Source organism: Barbus barbus (genome assembly GCF_936440315.1).
Source record: "Barbus barbus genome assembly, chromosome: 48".
Taxonomy (NCBI): domain Eukaryota; kingdom Metazoa; phylum Chordata; class Actinopteri; order Cypriniformes; family Cyprinidae; genus Barbus; species Barbus barbus.
The window spans coordinates 11,752,333-11,770,493 of record NC_136726.1 but is presented as its reverse complement, the minus strand read 5'-3'; the positions used below and the strand labels follow the sequence as shown (position 1 = coordinate 11,770,493).

Genomic DNA, 18,161 nt, shown 5'->3' with positions numbered 1-18,161 from the left:
TATAATAATATATTTAATAAAAATGTTTATTATTTAATTTATTTATACTATTTATATTGTTCATGGTGCAATCATAATGCATTTTGTAATGTGCAAAATTAGTATATGTAGAAATTGGCATTAACCAATCACCTAATTTGTGAATAAATCTGATGTGGAGACCAAATGCTGTACTGAAAAGAATAATCCATTCAATAATTCAACTCACTGACTCAGTGATCTGGTTACAGTGAATCTTGACTTCATGGAGAATTTTCAGTGAATAATGTGAACACATATCTTTAACTGTCCGTCTCACTCTTGAAGTGCTCTCTTAAATACTGCATGTGTGTATAACATGTCTTAAAAAGATCTTTCTAGTCTGATGCTTGTGTAAAATACAAAAACTATGTGTTTTAATGTAAACTACAAGAGAAATTACTTGACATGTCCACTATAATCACAGTTTATAATTGCAGCAATCGATAAGTCATTCACCCTGCTCACATGGATTCATATAGCATCAGATCAAATCTGAAATGTTACACTCTGACAAGCTTACGTGGATTATTTGGTACCTTTATATTGAAATGCTACTCATCCAGATGAGCCAATCAGATCATTACAGCCCGGTTTCTGTAATAAAGAGAAATATGGAATAGCGCAAAATTATTTGGGCCATGCATTTACATACTATATGTGAATTTAAAAAAAATCCCCAGCAATTCAAGTATTTTTCACATGCTCATACCACTGGGTCAATTTCCAGGGTGAAAACCGGATTGTTATTGAACACAAAACTGCTCAGTCTTTATTAAGAAGCATCTATTACTGTTGAAAACCCAGTTTGCACCAATATATTCTACCATCCAATTCGCTGGCACTCCTGCCACAATTACATGCTACAGTGACTTTAAGGACCCTGAAAGGGCAGCCAAGGCGTTCTCAAGACACCTCTGCTTGCTGCTCATTTTGCAAGGTTGTTTCAAAACAAATCACTCTGGGCAACTCTGAAGTGAAGGAACAGTGTGGGTGCAGTTGCAACATGTAATTTTTCAATAATAATCTTCCAATCCAGCAGGAAAACCACACATTGAATGCAGTATGTGATTTATGAATACGCAGATGGTATGTTGTGCTAATTAGATGAATAATATGCTGTCCAATCAAACCACCATTTGTGTAGTAGTTTTCTTTAACACCACATTGTGAACTGAAAACAATCAACCAATCATAAACTGATCTGCACTTATCTTATTAAAAAATTGTTTTTTTTTAAACAAGAGATAAGTGTACACATCAACAATTTAAACTCTATAGCATCTGGATGTCAGGATTATTTTATTTATGCATTAGATGCATAAATTAAAAAATTAACAAAAATATATTAATCATAGAGCAAGCTCTCGGATAGCTCTGTGCATAAGTGCATTCTCACAGTTTCATGTCTTCCAAAAATCAGAAAAACTTGAGCACTCTGCTGCTTTCAAACAATGAAAAACTCTTTGCTTTTGTAGACAGAGCCAAAGCTCTTGCGAACACAGCAAATGCATCTGGGCATTGTTGAGATGACATCAGAAAGACAAGCTTTGTAGTTTGTATGTGTCTGGCATCATTACCAGCTTGTCAAATATGCTTTACAAACAGAAGCAGCATAACAGAGGCCTTGTGAAGAAGATATGCCTCTGTGGAATATCTCACTGGACAGCTGCCAGTGTCATGTGGCCGTTTTTAGCCAAGAAAGGAAATTATCACGTCTAACAATGTGATACCTCAGAGGTTCTGCAAAGAATTCAAAGCTATTGCTATATTATAAAAACAATAAAATACTCAAACTCCACTGTAAACAACAAAAACGGGCAACTCGGCAAACTGCAATTTAAAAGGCAGGGTGTAAACACCATTAGGTCAATAGTTCATTAAGAATGTCATCCGTCTTATTGTTATATGCAATAACATATTACATTAGTAAGAAGCTACTAAATAAGCATGAAATGTTGCCTCGAGTTGTTCAGACTGACACAGACGAATGTGCTGAACAACAAAAATCTAATACGTGACCTCATTTGTGCAGGTGTCACGGTCAAAGATGACAATACGAGTTGTGTTGTGCATTGACTGAATGAGTTGACCTCTGCCCTTTACATCCGTTGGGCAGAGAGGCCCAAAGCTACAAGTGAATAAATGAGAAACGTGACGTTAAAAGGTACAATAGGAGGTCCTCTCTTTAAACAGATACAATTGCAAAAACAGCACAAAAGTAGTTGCAGACTAGCTGTGGGCAATAATACTGAAAATGTTCAATAGTCTTTGAGGAACAAAAGCTTGGGGTTTTTGTTTTTAAAAAGAAGTCTTTTATGCTCACCAAGGCTGCATTTATTTGACCAAAAATACAGCACAAATAGTAATATTGTGAATTTTATTACAATTTAAAATAACTGTTTTCAATTTTAATATATTTTCAAATGTAATTTAGTCCTGTGATGGCAAAACTGAATTTTCAGCATCATTACTCCAGTTTTCAGTGTCACATGATCCTTCACAAATCATTCAGATATGCTGATGTGACTCTCCGGAATAATTGTTACTTTCTGTTGCTTAATATTTTCGTGAAAACTGTGCTTGATTACATTTTGTGAATGGTATGAAAGTTCAAATAGCATATTTGTAATATCATAAATGTCTTTACTGTCACTTTTGATCAATTTAATGCATCTTTGTTGGATAAAAGTATTAATAAAAAAAATCAAATACTTATTGACCCAAAACTTTTCAGCAGTTAATGACAGAGGTAAAAGGTGTGATGACTAGCAATGTAATGTACTCTCCTGTAATGTAACACCAGCGAGAGAAAGACCTGAAAACGCATTTTGACATTGATTTGACCCTGTATAAAACAAACACACACACAAAGATACTATTTCAGATGTAGGACCCCTAAAGGAAACCTCAGGAGAAATCAATTGAGGTGTTACATCTGAGGTGCCCAACCGGGCGCAATGGGGTCCATTCTTTCCTCATCCCTATAGATTCCCCTCAAAAGCCTAATATAAAAGCAAGGACTAAACCACAGTGTGTTGGAGAACAGGGTTAGAGGATTCATGACTGTGGTCTGGAGAGGTTAACTGCATGCCAAGCTCTCACAAACACTTTCAGCTCTGGCACAAGAGTGAGCAGGAGATCTTTGAGGTTATATAAAGACAGATATACAGAGCCATTAATGATCTAATCAAGCATCAACATGACAATCTGAGCTGTGTACCGTTATCCAGGAGAGGAATATCATTTAAGCTTTTCTTGCTTTGCAGTTAAAACAAGAACGTTTAAAATGAACTGCTGCCCTCTACTGATAAAACCTTTCCGTTGGTTAAAGTAAAAGACAGGGTTTTTTTTTTTATAATGACGGTTTAAAAGCACACAAATTGTATTTTTCTCACAAATTGAATATTAAATAGATCACTGGCTATGTAATTATTAAACTTATATGTAATATAATTGTATTAATAACCAAATTAATATTCAAGGACCTTCAATAACAGTTTATATACATTAATTAAGTGCTTTGAAACAGAGGAAACTTACAAAATTAGCTGGAACAAACAACGTGCCTTTTATGCAGTAAAATTGAACTCTTTGTTTTTCGTTTTAGGGTTTGATGGAAAATTTCAAATTTCAAACAATGATGGAAAACACAATAACTGGAGCAAAAAACTACAATAACATGTTAAAAACAGAATCTGACAGAATCCAGATCGCTTGCGGTGTTTGTCAAATCAATGTTTTGATACTGTAAAATACGCAAATAATAATGTTAAGAACTTTTTTTGCCAAATATTGAGTATTTCTTAATGAGTACAACTGTTTGTGCTGAAAATGTAAATGAAATAAATCCCTTTCACACCAGTTGTGTAATTAATAAACTTATATTTAATACTGTTGTATTAATAAACAATATCAATATTCAAGAAATCCTCGATAATCTATTATAAATATTAAAATCAATTTAATTTAAACAGTCCAAGGTGTTTCATACAACATGTATGTATTAGTTCATATATTAATGCAGTGCTTTGAAATGGAGGAAACCGATATAATTAGCTGCAACAATGTGCTTTCGTGTTTGAAAAACCACTGTTTGACAAACTCTGAGGTAGGACTGTTGATGAAGTTTTACAGCTGCCATTCCTCTCACTGGAGGATCTGCTGTTTGAGCTCCGCCCACTTGTTCTCCAGCCTCTGTTTGATTGGATCGGGGGCAAAAGTGTATCCAATGGCCTGCTGTGAGAGCATCCACACGGCCTCCTGGGTCAAACCAAAGGTGGAGGCGGCCAGCTGGTACTCCTGAGAGAGATCCGTGCAGAACACACCCTTATCATCCGTCTGACGGGACAGGAGGAGGAATAGGCATCTTGTTATTTTCTAACTCAACACGTAAAAAAAAAAAAAAAAAAAAAGTTTACATTAAACCAACAATGCCTAAATTTCTAAGGCCTTTAAATTACTAACATAATCAATGTTATTGGGAGATATGGAGTGATTTTTATATGCATTTTATAGTAGTCTGTTATACTGTTTTAAAGATATTACTGATTTACAGAATTTCACTTTTTGGCCATTGCGAATCAAATTGCATTTCAAAAAAATTTCAGACTGTTGTTTCATATGTCAGGCTTTACAGGGATGAAGTGTCTATGAACTGCAAGAGAGTGGGAAAAAGAACTCACGCAGAGAACACACGGATGACCTCTCTTATACCAGTACTGGAAGTGATGCTTGTCATATGAAGGCACCGTTTGACCTTTGACATTAGAGGTCAGACACATCTCTGCAATTCAAAATGGTTACATTTAAATAAAAATAGTAAAAAAAAAAAGTTTATTTAAAGATCAAGTATGTAATTTTGGAATTATGACAGGACAGTTAATAAAATAAATTAGTTAATTAGTTAAGTGCTATTAGTTAATAGTACTATTAGCTAATAAAATAAAATAAAACATTTTATTCATAAATATATAATTTTTTAAAAGTTCAAGTATGTTTTTACAATGGAAAACTAGTAAAAAAAATTAAAATAAAATAAAATAAAAAATTATAAAAAAAGAAACAGTCCATTAGGTATAAAAACAATTCTTTAAAGTTCAGCTATGTAACTAAATGCAATTGGAAACAACTATATAATGAAAAACTAGGGAAAAACTTAAGTAAAATAAAAAATAAAATAGTAAAATATCAAAAAGAAATTATTTAAAGTTCAAGTATGTAATATTGGAATTATGATAGAACACGTATTAAAAAAATAAATAAACATTTAAGTATATATAATTTTGGAAGTACAATGGAAAACTCTAACCGATAGGAATATTTTGTTTGCAAACTTTTTCCACAAGACTGTCAGAGCCGCCGACCTCAGGATGTAGGAAGGTTCCGTGGCCGATTCTATCAGGAGGCAAGTTCAACAGCAACTCAGACTCATCGCTCTGAGAAGGAACCTGTAATACACATGAACTCTTGCGTAAACCACGTAAAAGTATGCTGTCAAATCAATTAATCATGATTAATCGCATCCAAAATAAAAGTTTGTGTTTACATAATACATATGTGTGTACTGTGCATATTATATGTATATATAAATCCACACACACAGACGTATATATTTTATTTTTTTAATTAATCGATTTGATAGCACTAGGTTCATTACAAAACATAATTCCAACATAAATAAGTTTCCATGTGCTCTGACCTCTGAGAGGTGTAGCGCCAGCTTCAGACCACAGTTCTTGGCTTTTTCAAGTGCGGAGAGCAAATCTTTTCCATGACCGACCTGTAAGATCAAAGATATGGACAGTGTAGTTAGAAGTAACAAGTCGAGTATCAAGTTAATTGGAGTTAATCTGAACTCACTGTTGGGTCTCCACTGAGGTCAAGTCCAACTACTACTCCATCACTGGAAAGCAGGAAGTCCTCTGCCAGCTTCACTGTCTCCATGGCAACCACAGGCCCATGTCTGCGGTCCACGGCTACGAGAAACCTGTTCAAACATTAAAAAATACAGCAGGTGACCATTAAAAAAAACAGGTTGTTACCTAGAATAAATAGGCCTACCAAAAAATTACCTGACATCAATGTCAACTTCCTCTTGTTGACACTGCTGGATGGCTTTGAGCACAGTTTCAATGTATCTTTGTTTAGTGAGACCTTTTTGAGACAAAAATAAATGTCAACAAAAGCAGAAATGAGCTGCTAATAAATGTTTGACATCCCTTCCAGTACCTGTTTCAGTCACTTCTCGAGGCGTGCTACGCAACTCCAAATATTTTACACCATCTGCCGCAAACTCTTGAATGACTGCTTTGGCAACCTGTTTGATAATCATAATTCTGTTTTTAATTTATTCTTAAAGCTGCAAGAGAATAAAACGCTGAGTAAGCCATTACCATTAGTATGTCCTCTTCTGAATCAACTAGCTGATGAATCACTTTAAACACTTGAAAACACCTGTTGGAGAAATACACTTAGGAATAGTTCATTTATAATCAACAAAATAAAATATGTGTACTTCTGTAGTATATAGTGGGCAAAAAATAGTATGTGAAATGAGTAGTATGTCTGAATTAATAGTATTCATAACATAGAACCCGGATGACTTACTACTTTTGGTGAGATTCTGAACAACACAACAAAATTAGCACAACACAACGGAAACAAGTCCCAACATAACGAACTTAGCACAACACAGCGAAATGAGTCCTATGCGTTGTGTTGTGGCGATTTCGTTGAGTTGTGGAGATTTTTCTGTGTTGTGCAGTGTGTACTACTGGGCAACCATACATGAGGCCAAGGGGGACGATTTGTAGTGAAGTGACGCAACTGACGCTAGTAGGTCACAAATCCCCACTTTTTGGTAAATTATCTCTGCTTTTTTGATAAGTATTTTAATAATATATTTTTTTAAGGAATTCCTTTAATGTTGGATCCAATCCTCCATGTAAATAACAAAAAGGCTTAAACCTCACCATATACCATGGCACATCATCTGGACATTACTTTAAATATTTAATTTCTAAAAATATAAAGGAATAACACAATTATTCATGGATATATCCATTTATAATGAATGTACTTTCTGCAACACATTAGTTGAAGATACTTAACATTTAATCTTTATTAACCCCTTTCTCGGATTTCTTGGATTTGATTTATAATTGGACATGACATGGGAAAAAAAAACTTTACATTCAGAAACATATTACAGAAAAACAAAATTACATAACTAATTACATAACTTAAAATTACATAAACATATACTAATCACTAATGCAGAAAAAAAAATCAAGAATAACTCAAATCATGTCACTGCCCAAATGTTTTTCAACTTTTTACAGACAAATGACAAAATCACGGATGCATTACGTCTGGATTACATTCATGCTTTCATACTAAGTACGTACTTGTTCATAAGAAGTACATAGTCGGGGAATAGGCGATTTCGGACGCAGACGATTTCTACGATTTGTCTATTTCTTGTTTTAAAGGTTATTATGAGTGCATGGGCTGTTGTGTGTGTGTGTGTGTGTGTGTGTGTGTGTGTGTGTGTGTGTGTGTGTGTGTGTGTGTGTGTGTGTGTGTGTGTGTGTGATGTGTTTGACACGCACTCGTCCAGTGATCCGCGGCGGATAGCGGTCATGCTGTGCTCGATGTTCAGATGCGGCTTGCGCTTTATAAGAGTCTCCATCGTTTCAAAACTGACAGAACCATTAAGATGTGCGTGTAACTCCTGAAAGATAAAAACACACCGTATTTAATTTCATTTAGTGTAATTACTTGAATTAATTTATTTACATACACTGGATTGAGCTCATTAAAGAATACCGTCTGTTTTATTAATGGATCTAAAAATGTTTTTCCTACCACTTTGGGCATCTGACGATAGAAGAGATCCGCTTCGCCATCCATCTCAGTTTTCGTTAACTTTATGAAATGTGTATTTTGAAAGTACTCCTGCGTGTGAAATATACTACTTTTGACACATGGAGACGGAATGTTTTTCCTGATGCACCAGCGTTGCGTTACAGAAATGAACCTTAGACAACATCGACCTCTAACAATGGTTCCCATTCATATTCAAGTTAAACTATCAGCAAACTTTCAGTTTAATTTGTGTAATTCTAGTTTTAGTCATTCTGTTGTGTTTTAGTCATGTGGTATTATTAATTTTAGTGCACTTTTAGTACATCAGGTAAACCGTAAATGAAATAAATGAAAATGACAACTGTTGCATTGGCAACTAGCTGAGATAAATAAGAATAATAATGACTTTAAGTTTTTTAAATATTTTATTTTAATTCACTTTTATTTTGTTTTGTGTATTAATAACACTGACGGACATTAAATAAAAATAGACAATAAACAATGACTGTTCACAAGTTTATATTTGGTGTTCATAAAAAACATCAACACTGCACATACATACATCAATATACTGAGTACATAAAAAGGAGCAAATACATAAATTGTTATGTATAATTTAAACAATCTGGTATTTTATACATTATATTAGTATTAATACATAATATACATATTAGCATTTAGCTGGAATACTGTATTTTGAAATATTTTCTGGCTAAAAACACTGAAGAACAACAAGTAGAAAGTAATTAACTGATAATTATTGCCTTTAGCCACAATTATGATAAAGTGTAACATGTATACAGTGTAGCAAACATTATTTGCAATATCAACAAACACACTTTAAATTCATATATGATTGCTTGGCTTTGGGTAAGAGCTTGTCTTTCATGAATCAGAGATTCATCTTATTATAGGAATGCTGTTCATGGATCAGATTTATCCCCTATATTTTATATCAGGAAACATCAGATCCTTGATCAGCAGTCCAGCTCTGTGTATTACATGACTTCACACTTCTCAGTAGACTGTTTAAGGTCTTTGATGGCGGACTGGGCCTTTTCTTTTAGCTGGTCAATATCTACGTTCTGAATGTTGGTCAGCTGACCCAGGACGGACTGCTTGTGCTCCTCCTCCTGGTTGTCTTCTGCGATCATCTTAGCCAGCTCTGTGGGCAACTCCACGTCATCTGCCGCAGCCTGAATTTGAGTTTCATCCAGTTCACTCTGTTAATAAAAAATAGTAGTTACATTTACATTTAGTAATTTAGCAGACACTTTTATCCAAAGCAACTTGAGGACAATCAAAATCAACAAAAGAGCAATGATATGCAAGTGCTATGACAAGCCTAACAGAGTTTTTTATAAATTATATAATACAAAGAAAACATAGAATAGAAAAAGAATAGAGCAAGCTAATGTTAGAGGCATTTTTTATAATGGATAATGTTAATAATGAAATAAAAATGGGTGCATTTTATCAAGTGTTGTTTACTTTTGGAAGGCGATATTTTTCCCTGAAGTGGCTCCTGACTGTGGCTCGCTCAGCTTTCTTTTGGGCAAAGCTGGCATCCCGCTCCATCCTTGTGGGTAAATAAAAGTCGGTTAAACTGAAAATTTTTTTTGTTAATATATTTTTGAATAAAAAAAATTATAAAAAATTTGCTAATCATATTTTTAAATAGTATAAATATAAAAAAATAAATAAATATTATATATATTATATATTTTTATGACATGATCCAATGTAACATTTTCTTCAGTGTACATTTTAACCTTTTTTTTGTGTGTGTCTAGGACAATGTAATACGACACCATATGAAACTGCACATAAAGGAAGAAAAACAGCTGCATATGCATTTCTCCAGAGGAGTCACTGTCCTCAATGCCAAACCAGAGAAACATGGATCTGGAGAGCAAGGTGACATTTAGTATTGATTAAACCACAGAAATACAGTAAGCTGGAGATAAACATTGACCTTCTCTACATCTCCTTGTATTACATTTGAACAAGTGACTGTGCATTTTGTGTGTTAAATTCAAATAGGAGGGATAGGGATGTTATAATGTGATATAAAATGTTTAAAAATAATTATTATTGTGACATCCATCCAGGTTCTCATTTAAGATGCATCTGTGTCTGGATGTCTATGTAAGGAACATGTGCTTTATTTATTGTTTGTGACACGGAATTTGTTGTTGAAAAAAATATATAACAAAGTCATTGTCTCAAAATAAAAAAAAAAAAATACTTTATATTCATAGGTTATTATAAACGTAATAATGGAGGGAAATTATGCATATATACAAATGAAATAAAATGCATTTTATTAAAATTGTAACAAAAAATCAAATTATTTTCAAATCATATTATTTTGTCATGACCAAACCGCCAGTGAAACAGAAAGTGGATGATATAGATGTGATGAATCTTACTTCTCCTCCGCCAACTGTTGTTGATATTGCTCGAACTCTTCATGTGTCATTCCCTTCGCTCCAGCTTCTGTCTTCTCTCCTTCTGCTTTTTCTTCTGCAAGACCCCCGGTAAGATCCTTCAGCTGCCCTCCTACCATGTGTTTTAACATAAAAGCCATAGTTTTCCTGCAGAATACAGATTTAAAGTGCCTGCTTTGTGGATAAGATGTCAGTCACTTGAGAAACTCTTGCTCAGTAATGTCTCGTCCAACTATTGTGAAGAAAAAGACTGAAGTCGATGTTTTTCTTTCTTCCGCTGAATTCAAGTTTAAGCACCAAATATTCATAACCTGTACAACGCGGAGCAGAGGAATTTGCTCTCTCTCTCTCTCTCTCTCTCTCTCTCTGTCTCCCTCTCTCTTTATGAAGTAACGCGCGACTTCTGATTTAAGCAACAACAAAAAAAACAAAACAATATAACGTATACTTTTTAGTGCACGCTGTAGATATTATACATAGCCTACATAGACTAGTATTATTGTATGTAGGCTACATTCTATAAACCGCTTCCAGTCCACTTCACAAGATCCTATAATAATTGTAGCACATAAATACAGAAATGTAGACATATGATGTTTTTAATCTCTCATAAAATTCTGTAACATGGTCTAGGTCACACTATAGTGTTTTGTTGTAGATGTGGACACTGTTTAGTGCACAATAGCTTTGTTCTGGATTTGTGGCACACACTGCCTAGTAATGCTATGCTACTTTTTATAGTGTGCAATACCTATATTTAGTGTGCAATACCTAGTGTTCTAATTCACTATATTTTTACCATATGTTGCCAAGATTAAGTTATGTTTTCAAGTGTTCAGGTTCAGTGGGCAGTGAAATACTGTTATGAGGCTCAATTTCATGTAGATACAGTCGTGCCAGAAAACACAGGGATGTATGTAAACAGTACACTTGAAGGAATATGAATATAAAATATGACATATATACAGCATGGTAATACTATATATATTAAATCATCTATATGTGTTTTGTTATAAGATGTTTCCATATCAGATGTATTTTGAGAAATGAAATGACTTTTAGAAATACTGACACTAAACCAAAATTGATTACTTCCAATCAAGTCTTTAGATTTGAACTATTAGAAGACATTCGTGAACAGAAAATCCCTTCATTGGTTTAGTTTGCGTATTTTTGAGACTGTGGGCTTGTTAATGAGTCAGTATGAGTAATGATGAGCCACCACTGTCACTTCTCTCCTGTCTCCAGCAAATCACAAGACTGCTCAAGTGAAACACCTCAGTTTGTGTCAATTAATTGTATTACATGCAGTGTTAGGCTCTGTGATTCATACTTCTATACTAATAAGACTCTGTGCAGTCTTACATCTGTAGGACAATTTGTAAAAAAATAAAATAATAATAATAATAATACAAAATAACGGCACCCTTGGTAAATATGATCAAAGGCGGCTGTGAAAATTAATCTGCATTGTTAATCCTTTTGATCTTTTATTTTAAAAATTCACAAAAATCAAACCTTTCATTGGATAATAAGGATTTAAAATGGGGGGAAATATCATTATGAAATAAATGTTTTTCTCAAATTCACGTTGGACACAATTATTGGCACCCCTGGAAATTTTTATAAAATATCTCTGAAGTATACTCCCATTCATATTCACAATTTTGAGCACTCCAGGGTGATTATAAACATGAAATGATCCAGCCATGGGTTCCTGTTTCACAGAAATATAAATAGAAGGGAAAACAAAGCCCAAATTCCCTTAATCATCCATCACAATGAGAAAAACCAAAGAATATATTTCTGATATGAAGCAAAAGATAATTGAGCTTCACAAATTAGTGAAGTGGCTTTAAGAAAAGAGCTAGAGCAGTGAAACAAAACTGCCTGGAAGAGGACGTGTGTCTATATCGTCCTAATGCACGGTGAGAAGGAGAGTGAGTGGCTAAAGACTCTCCAAGGACCACAGCTGGAGAATTGCAGAAAATAGTTGAGTCTCGGGGTCAGAAAACCTTAAAACAAAATTGTCAAACAGCACCTACATCACCACGTTGTTTGGGAGGGTTTCAAGAAACATTCTCCTCACTCATCCAAAAACAATCTCGTGGGCCTATATTTCTGCTGGAGGTCCTGGACATCTTGTTCAGACACATGGCATCATGGATTCTATCAAATACCAACAGATAAAAAATCAATAAGTGACTGATTCTATTAGAAATCTTATAATGGGCCATGTTTGGATCTTCCAACTGTACAATAATCCAAACACAAACCTCAAAAACAACACAAAAATGGGTCAATGAGCACAAAACCAAGCTTCTGCTATGGCCATTCCAGTCCTCTGACCTGAACCCTGTAGAAAATGAGTGAAGTGAACTGAAGAGAAGAAGCACCGTCATAGAGCTGGGAATCTAAAGGATCTGGAGTGATTCTGGATGAAGGAATGGTCTCTGATCTCTTGTCAGGTGTTCTCTAACCTCATCAGGCATTATAGGAGAAAATTTAGAGCTGTTAAACTGACAAATGGAGGTTTCAAAAAGTATTGAATAAAAGGGTGCCGTTAATTGTGGCCAATGTGTATTAGAGAAAAACATTTATTTTATAATGATATTTCCCCCATTTTAAATTCTTATTATCCAATGAAAGGTTAGATTTTTGTGGGGTTTTTTTAAATAAAAGATCAAAAGGATTAACAATGCAGATTAATTTTCACAGCCTTCTTTGATCACATTTACCAAGGGTGCCGATATTTTTGGCCATGACTGTATGCTTACTGATCCTAGCATATACTAGTATCAGTTAGCTAGCATACTAGCTAAACTGTAGCTATATTGGGTTAATAAATCATATACAAAAGTCTATTTTCCTTGCCTGTATCCTTTGAAATTAATGAAATATAATATAATTTAAAGATGTTGGAGGTGAATACATGACACATAATAATAATTCATTTATATTTTTGTTTTATTTTCATTTTATATAATATATGAATATAAAATATGATATTGTATGAATACAATTAATATAAATAATATACAAATATAAAGAATGATACAACAAATATATAATATAATATAATTAGTGCTGTCAAATGACAAATCGTGATTAATCGCATACAAAATAAAAGTTTTTGTTTTCATAATATATGCGTGTACTGTGCTTTTCTGATAACATAAATAATAATGATATTAATAAATATGTAATTATATATTTTACAATTTTGTAAGTACAAATATTCGTTTTGACCTCTAACCATGCTAAATAAAATGTTATATATACGTATATGTATATATATATATATACACACACACACGCTCTGTATCAATTTGGCCCAAGCAAGTTTCTTTAGCTTTTTAAATATTCATTTTTCATTGTTATCTATATATTGTTTATATAAATTGACAAATCACTTTTCTTCAAACATAAATAAAACATGTATAAATATGTCCTCTTTGGATGATATGATGACCTTTCCCAAAGTCAACGCTTTGTACCATTTGGAGGAATTTTAACAATTACATTTGCTGTGAACATTCATCTTGCTGAATCCAACTGCTTTCAGATGGAAATTTTTGATAACATGAGAGTTTATTCAGAGACGCCACACTGAATGCATTATCATATATGTTTTAAACATGACCAGCTGCAATCTGATTTGTCCTCATTTGTCCAGTGAAGAACAAGAGACTATAATGAATTGCATTTAGCATCTATACAAACAGCACTTTCCCAAACGTTTTATACAGTGCCCTCCATAAGTATTGGGACAGTAAAGACAAAATTGCTCTGTTGCCTGTGGAGTCAAGACATCTGCAAATATGATTAAAAGATGAATATGAGACAAAACTACAGAATGTCACATTTTATTATTAGCTGTTTAGACACATACATGTTTTACCAAATAAAAAGAACAGCACTTTTAGAGTTCATCCCACTCATTGATGTGAGCATAAGTATTGGGACAGTTGAACATAAGGCAGATATAAAAGATTAAAAGCTATTATTTAGTTGCAGATCCCTTGCGCACAATCACAGCAGTGAGTCTGTGACCCATAGACATCACCAGACTCTTGGTCTCATCCTTTGAAATGCTTTTCCCAGCCTATAATGCAGCCAATCCCAATTGTTGTTTGTTTTGGGGAGTTTCTGCCTTTACTCTCCTCTCCAGCTGGTGATATTCATGTTCAATCGGATTTAAATCTGGAGATTGACGTGGGCAATCTAAGACTTTCCATTTCTTTGCCCTTATAAATTCCTTGACTGAACTGGCAGGGTGTTTTGGGTCATTGTCTTGATGCAATATGAAGCACTTCCCAATGAATCTGGTGGCATTTTCTTGAATATTGGTAGGCAAGATGGTTTTGTACCCTTCCAAATTCATTCTGCTACTGTCATCATACATTAAGTCATCAGTAAAGTTGAGAGGGCCTGTTCCAGAGACAGCCATGCATGCCCATGCCACGACACCACCTCCACCATGCTTTACAGATGAGGCTGTATGCTTGGGATCATTTGCAGTTCCCTTTTTTTCCTTTCCCATTACTTAGAGAAAGGTTCATCTTTGTCTCATCGGTCCATAAACACAGTTCCAAAACTCTTCTGGCTCACCTTTGTGCTTTTTTGACAACTCTATTTTTGGTGCTGGTCAGAGGTTTGCATCTTGCTGTGTAGCATCTGTAATTCTGTGTCAAAGTCTCCTGAGGACAGTAGATTGTCAGAGCATCACCCCAGCTTTCTGGAAGTTGTTGGTGACTTTACAGACACGTCTTTTAGGGTTCATTTTCACAGCTTTTATGATTTGTCTGTCATCAACTACTGTTGATTTCTCAGCCGATCAGGTCGTTGTTGGTCGCTGGTGGTTTCCAAACTCTTCTCCATGACTTTTGTTTTTGCTAGAGCTCTAATTGATTTCCTCTTTTCTTTTAGCATCCAAATCACTTGCCTTTCTCTCAAAGTCAGCTCCCTCATCTTCATCCTGGTTTGTGTGTCATCATCGAATGCAAGATTCAGAATGCAGAAGTAATGGATATAACTGATACGACACATTCCCTGCTTTTAATATCTGAAGAATTAATGCAACAGGACACAGCTGATCACTTAGAAAGACCTGTGAGGCAACTGTTCCAATACTTATGCTCTCATCAGATAGAGGGATGAAACTCTAAAAGTGCTGAACTTCTTAGCTGGTAAAACATCTATGTGTTGAATCACCCAATAATAAAATGTGACATTCTGTAGTTTTGTCTCATATTCATCTTTTAATCATATTTGTAAATGTCTTGACTCCGCAGCCAACAGATAAATTTTGTCTTTACTGTTCCAATACTTTTGGAGGGCACTGTATGAGGGTCAGTAATTCCTCAGATAAATGCCAGGACATTGAGAAGGTTTGTCCCGACACAAAGACACTTCCCCTTTCAGCAGGACTTTGAATCACTGTACTCATGTACCCTTCATGAGGTGCTTTTCTGGCCAAAATGCAAACAGCAGAGAGATGTGTTTTACATGAGAGGAGACTGCCAGAAACGAAAGCATCTCAAGGACTCCACTTCTAGTGTTGATTGGGATTCACACTGGCACTTGAGCTCTCTTAGGCTGGGCGTGGGTGAAGGCCGGATCTGGGCCTGAGCCCAAATGTCACGGGAGAGATGTAAATGGGGGCTGACGAGCACTGCGGACGCTTCCGAACCTACAGGAACTTTGGTATTTAAAAAAAATCAAACTTAGCATGTCACAATGTTGCTCTCTTCAGGCAAACACATGAACTCTGCGTGTCACGGAGATAAAGACTGAAGAAACGTACCAATCATTGCTGCTATTGACTGCTGGATGGTTTGAAGCTATGGATGTTCGCATTTCGGTTTTTCCCTCATAACGTGAGGTCAGAGTCATTTCCTTTAAACCAAGCAGTTGAATTAAACTATTCTTACTGTCCCTTGGCAATGTCTTCCAAATAGGCCACAAAACAGAGCAAATCGTGACACATGCATGGTGACATCCACAGTCAAGCGCTCTGGCGAGAAGCACACAGGACGCCCGAGGGGAAAGCTGAAGTCCCGTCTCCCTGACTTACCTCATTCTTCCTTGTTGAACGGGGAAGCTTGTGTGCTTGAAGTCTGAATAAGAATCTCAGGGATCTCGGTTTTTAAGGGGAGGAGCTACAGGTGGTTTAGTTCCCTTTTCTTTTCAAATAAATAGAAAATAAAAAAATGAAACCAACAAATGATCATATTATAACTATGCAAATTAAGCATCATCTTATTATAATAAGCAATGAGTCCAGGAGCTTAACTGAAAAGCATATTCATCTACCAAATGCACTCATGCAGATATGCATATTTGCATGCACTGTAAAAAATTATATGATCAATTAGTCTTCTCAACAAAATAAGTGTTTTTATAAGTTCTACGAAATTCAACTTAAGTTGGTTTAATGCAATATTATTTAAAATAACTTGTACAACCAAGCTGATTATACACAGGTACATCTAAAAAAAAATTTAATATCGTGAAAAACTGATTTTATTTGTAACATTTCAAAAAGTGAAACTTTCATATATATTTTAGATTCATTACATGCAAAGACATTTCAAAAGTTTGTTTGTTTTAATTTTGATGATTAGAGCTTACAGCTCATAAAAGTCAAAATCCAGTATCTCAAAATATTAGAATATTTCCTAAGATCAATCAAAAAAAGGATTTGCAAAACAGAAAAGTTCAAGTTCTTTGAAGTATGTTCATTTATGCACTCAATACTTTGTCAGGGCTCCTTTAGTACAAACTCCAGCATCAGTGAGGAATGACATGGAAGCGATCAGCCTGTGGCTTTGCTGAGGCACTATTGAGCCTTCAGCTCGTCTGTATTGTTGGATCAACTGTTTCTCATCTTTCTCTTGAAAATATACCATAGATTCCATATGGGTTCAGGTCAGGCATGTTGGCACCTCAAATCATCACTGACTGTGGAAACTTCACACTGGACTTCAAGCAGCTGGGGTTCTGTGCCTCTCCAGTCTTCCTCCAGACTACAAACACTGATTTCCAAATGAAATGCAAAATTTACATTTATCTGAAAAGAGGACTTTGGACCACTGAGCAACAGTCCAGTTCTTTTTCTCCACAGCCCAGGTAAGATGCTTCTGACGTTGTTCCTGGTTCAGAAGTGGCTTGGTTGCCCTTTTCCTGAAGACGTCTGAGCGTGGTGACTCTTGATCTTGATGCACTGACTCCGGCTTCAATCCACTACTTGAGAAACTCTCCCAAGTGTTTGAATCAGCTTTGCTTGACAGTATTCTCAAGCTTGCGGTCATCCCTGTTGCTTGTGCACTTTTTCCTACCCAAATTCTTCCAGTCAACTTTGCATTTAATATGCTTTGATACAGCACTCTGTAAACAGCCACACCTTTAGTAATGACCTTCTGTGACTTACCCTCTTTGTGGAGGGTGTCAATGTTCGTCTTCTGGATCATTGCCAAATCAGCAGTGTTCCCCATTATTGTGGTTTCAAAGAACAAGAGATACCCGGAATTTATACTGTAGGGATGGTCATTTATTGAAATTGAAATGTAAATATTCTAATATTTTGAGATACTGATTTTTGACTTTCATGAGCTATAAGCTCTAATCATCAAAATTAAAACAAACTTTTGAAATGTCTTACTTTACATGTTATGAATGTAAAATATATATGAAAGTTTCACTTTTTGAAATGTTACAAAAAAAAAAAGTTTGTTTACGTGTGTGCTATGTGTGTGTATATATATATATATATATATATAAATAAATACACACACGCATGTATATATTTAAGAAAAATGTTTA

General features: G+C 34.8%; 2 protein-coding genes across 2 annotated transcripts; both read right to left on the bottom strand.

Annotated features, from left to right (window-relative positions):
- Nucleotides 1–3,504: 3,504 nt before the first annotated feature.
- On the bottom strand, nucleotides 3,505–8,043 carry LOC306866458 (N6-Methyl-AMP deaminase-like). Its single transcript, XM_079411684.1, has 10 exons — nucleotides 7,888–8,043; nucleotides 7,632–7,753; nucleotides 6,414–6,474; nucleotides 6,250–6,337; nucleotides 6,093–6,174; nucleotides 5,881–6,007; nucleotides 5,720–5,800; nucleotides 5,330–5,468; nucleotides 4,704–4,804; nucleotides 3,505–4,359 (listed from the first exon to the last, which is right to left on the bottom strand). The coding sequence occupies exons 1-10, from the start codon at nucleotides 7,930–7,932 to the stop codon at nucleotides 4,168–4,170; spliced, it is 1,038 nt and encodes a 345-aa protein (XP_079267810.1). The 5' UTR covers nucleotides 7,933–8,043; the 3' UTR covers nucleotides 3,505–4,167.
- A 297-nt stretch (nucleotides 8,044–8,340) lies between these two features.
- LOC306866465 (complexin-3-like) lies at nucleotides 8,341–10,680 on the bottom strand. Its single transcript, XM_079411694.1, has 3 exons — nucleotides 10,320–10,680; nucleotides 9,379–9,466; nucleotides 8,341–9,110 (listed from the first exon to the last, which is right to left on the bottom strand). The coding sequence occupies exons 1-3, from the start codon at nucleotides 10,475–10,477 to the stop codon at nucleotides 8,886–8,888; spliced, it is 471 nt and encodes a 156-aa protein (XP_079267820.1). The 5' UTR covers nucleotides 10,478–10,680; the 3' UTR covers nucleotides 8,341–8,885.
- Nucleotides 10,681–18,161: the final 7,481 nt, after the last annotated feature.

Excerpts from the sequence above, each read along its gene's own strand:
- LOC306866465 (XM_079411694.1), bottom strand. The coding sequence starts at position 10,477 with ATGGCTTTTATGTTAAAACACATGGTAGGAGGGCAGCTGAAGGATCTT. Across the intron at positions 9,467-10,319 it reads CAACAGTTGGCGGAGGAGAA|GATGGAGCGGGATGCCAGCT; the intron begins GTAAGATTCATC and ends TTTACCCACAAG. Across the intron at positions 9,111-9,378 it reads AAAAATATCGCCTTCCAAAA|AGTGAACTGGATGAAACTCA; the intron begins GTAAACAACACT and ends TTTTATTAACAG.
- LOC306866458 (XM_079411684.1), bottom strand. The coding sequence starts at position 7,932 with ATGGATGGCGAAGCGGATCTCTTCTATCGTCAGATGCCCAAAGTG. Across the intron at positions 6,338-6,413 it reads CAGAAGAGGACATACTAATG|GTTGCCAAAGCAGTCATTCA; the intron begins GTAATGGCTTAC and ends ATTATCAAACAG. Across the intron at positions 6,175-6,249 it reads TCGAGAAGTGACTGAAACAG|GTCTCACTAAACAAAGATAC; the intron begins GTACTGGAAGGG and ends TGTCTCAAAAAG.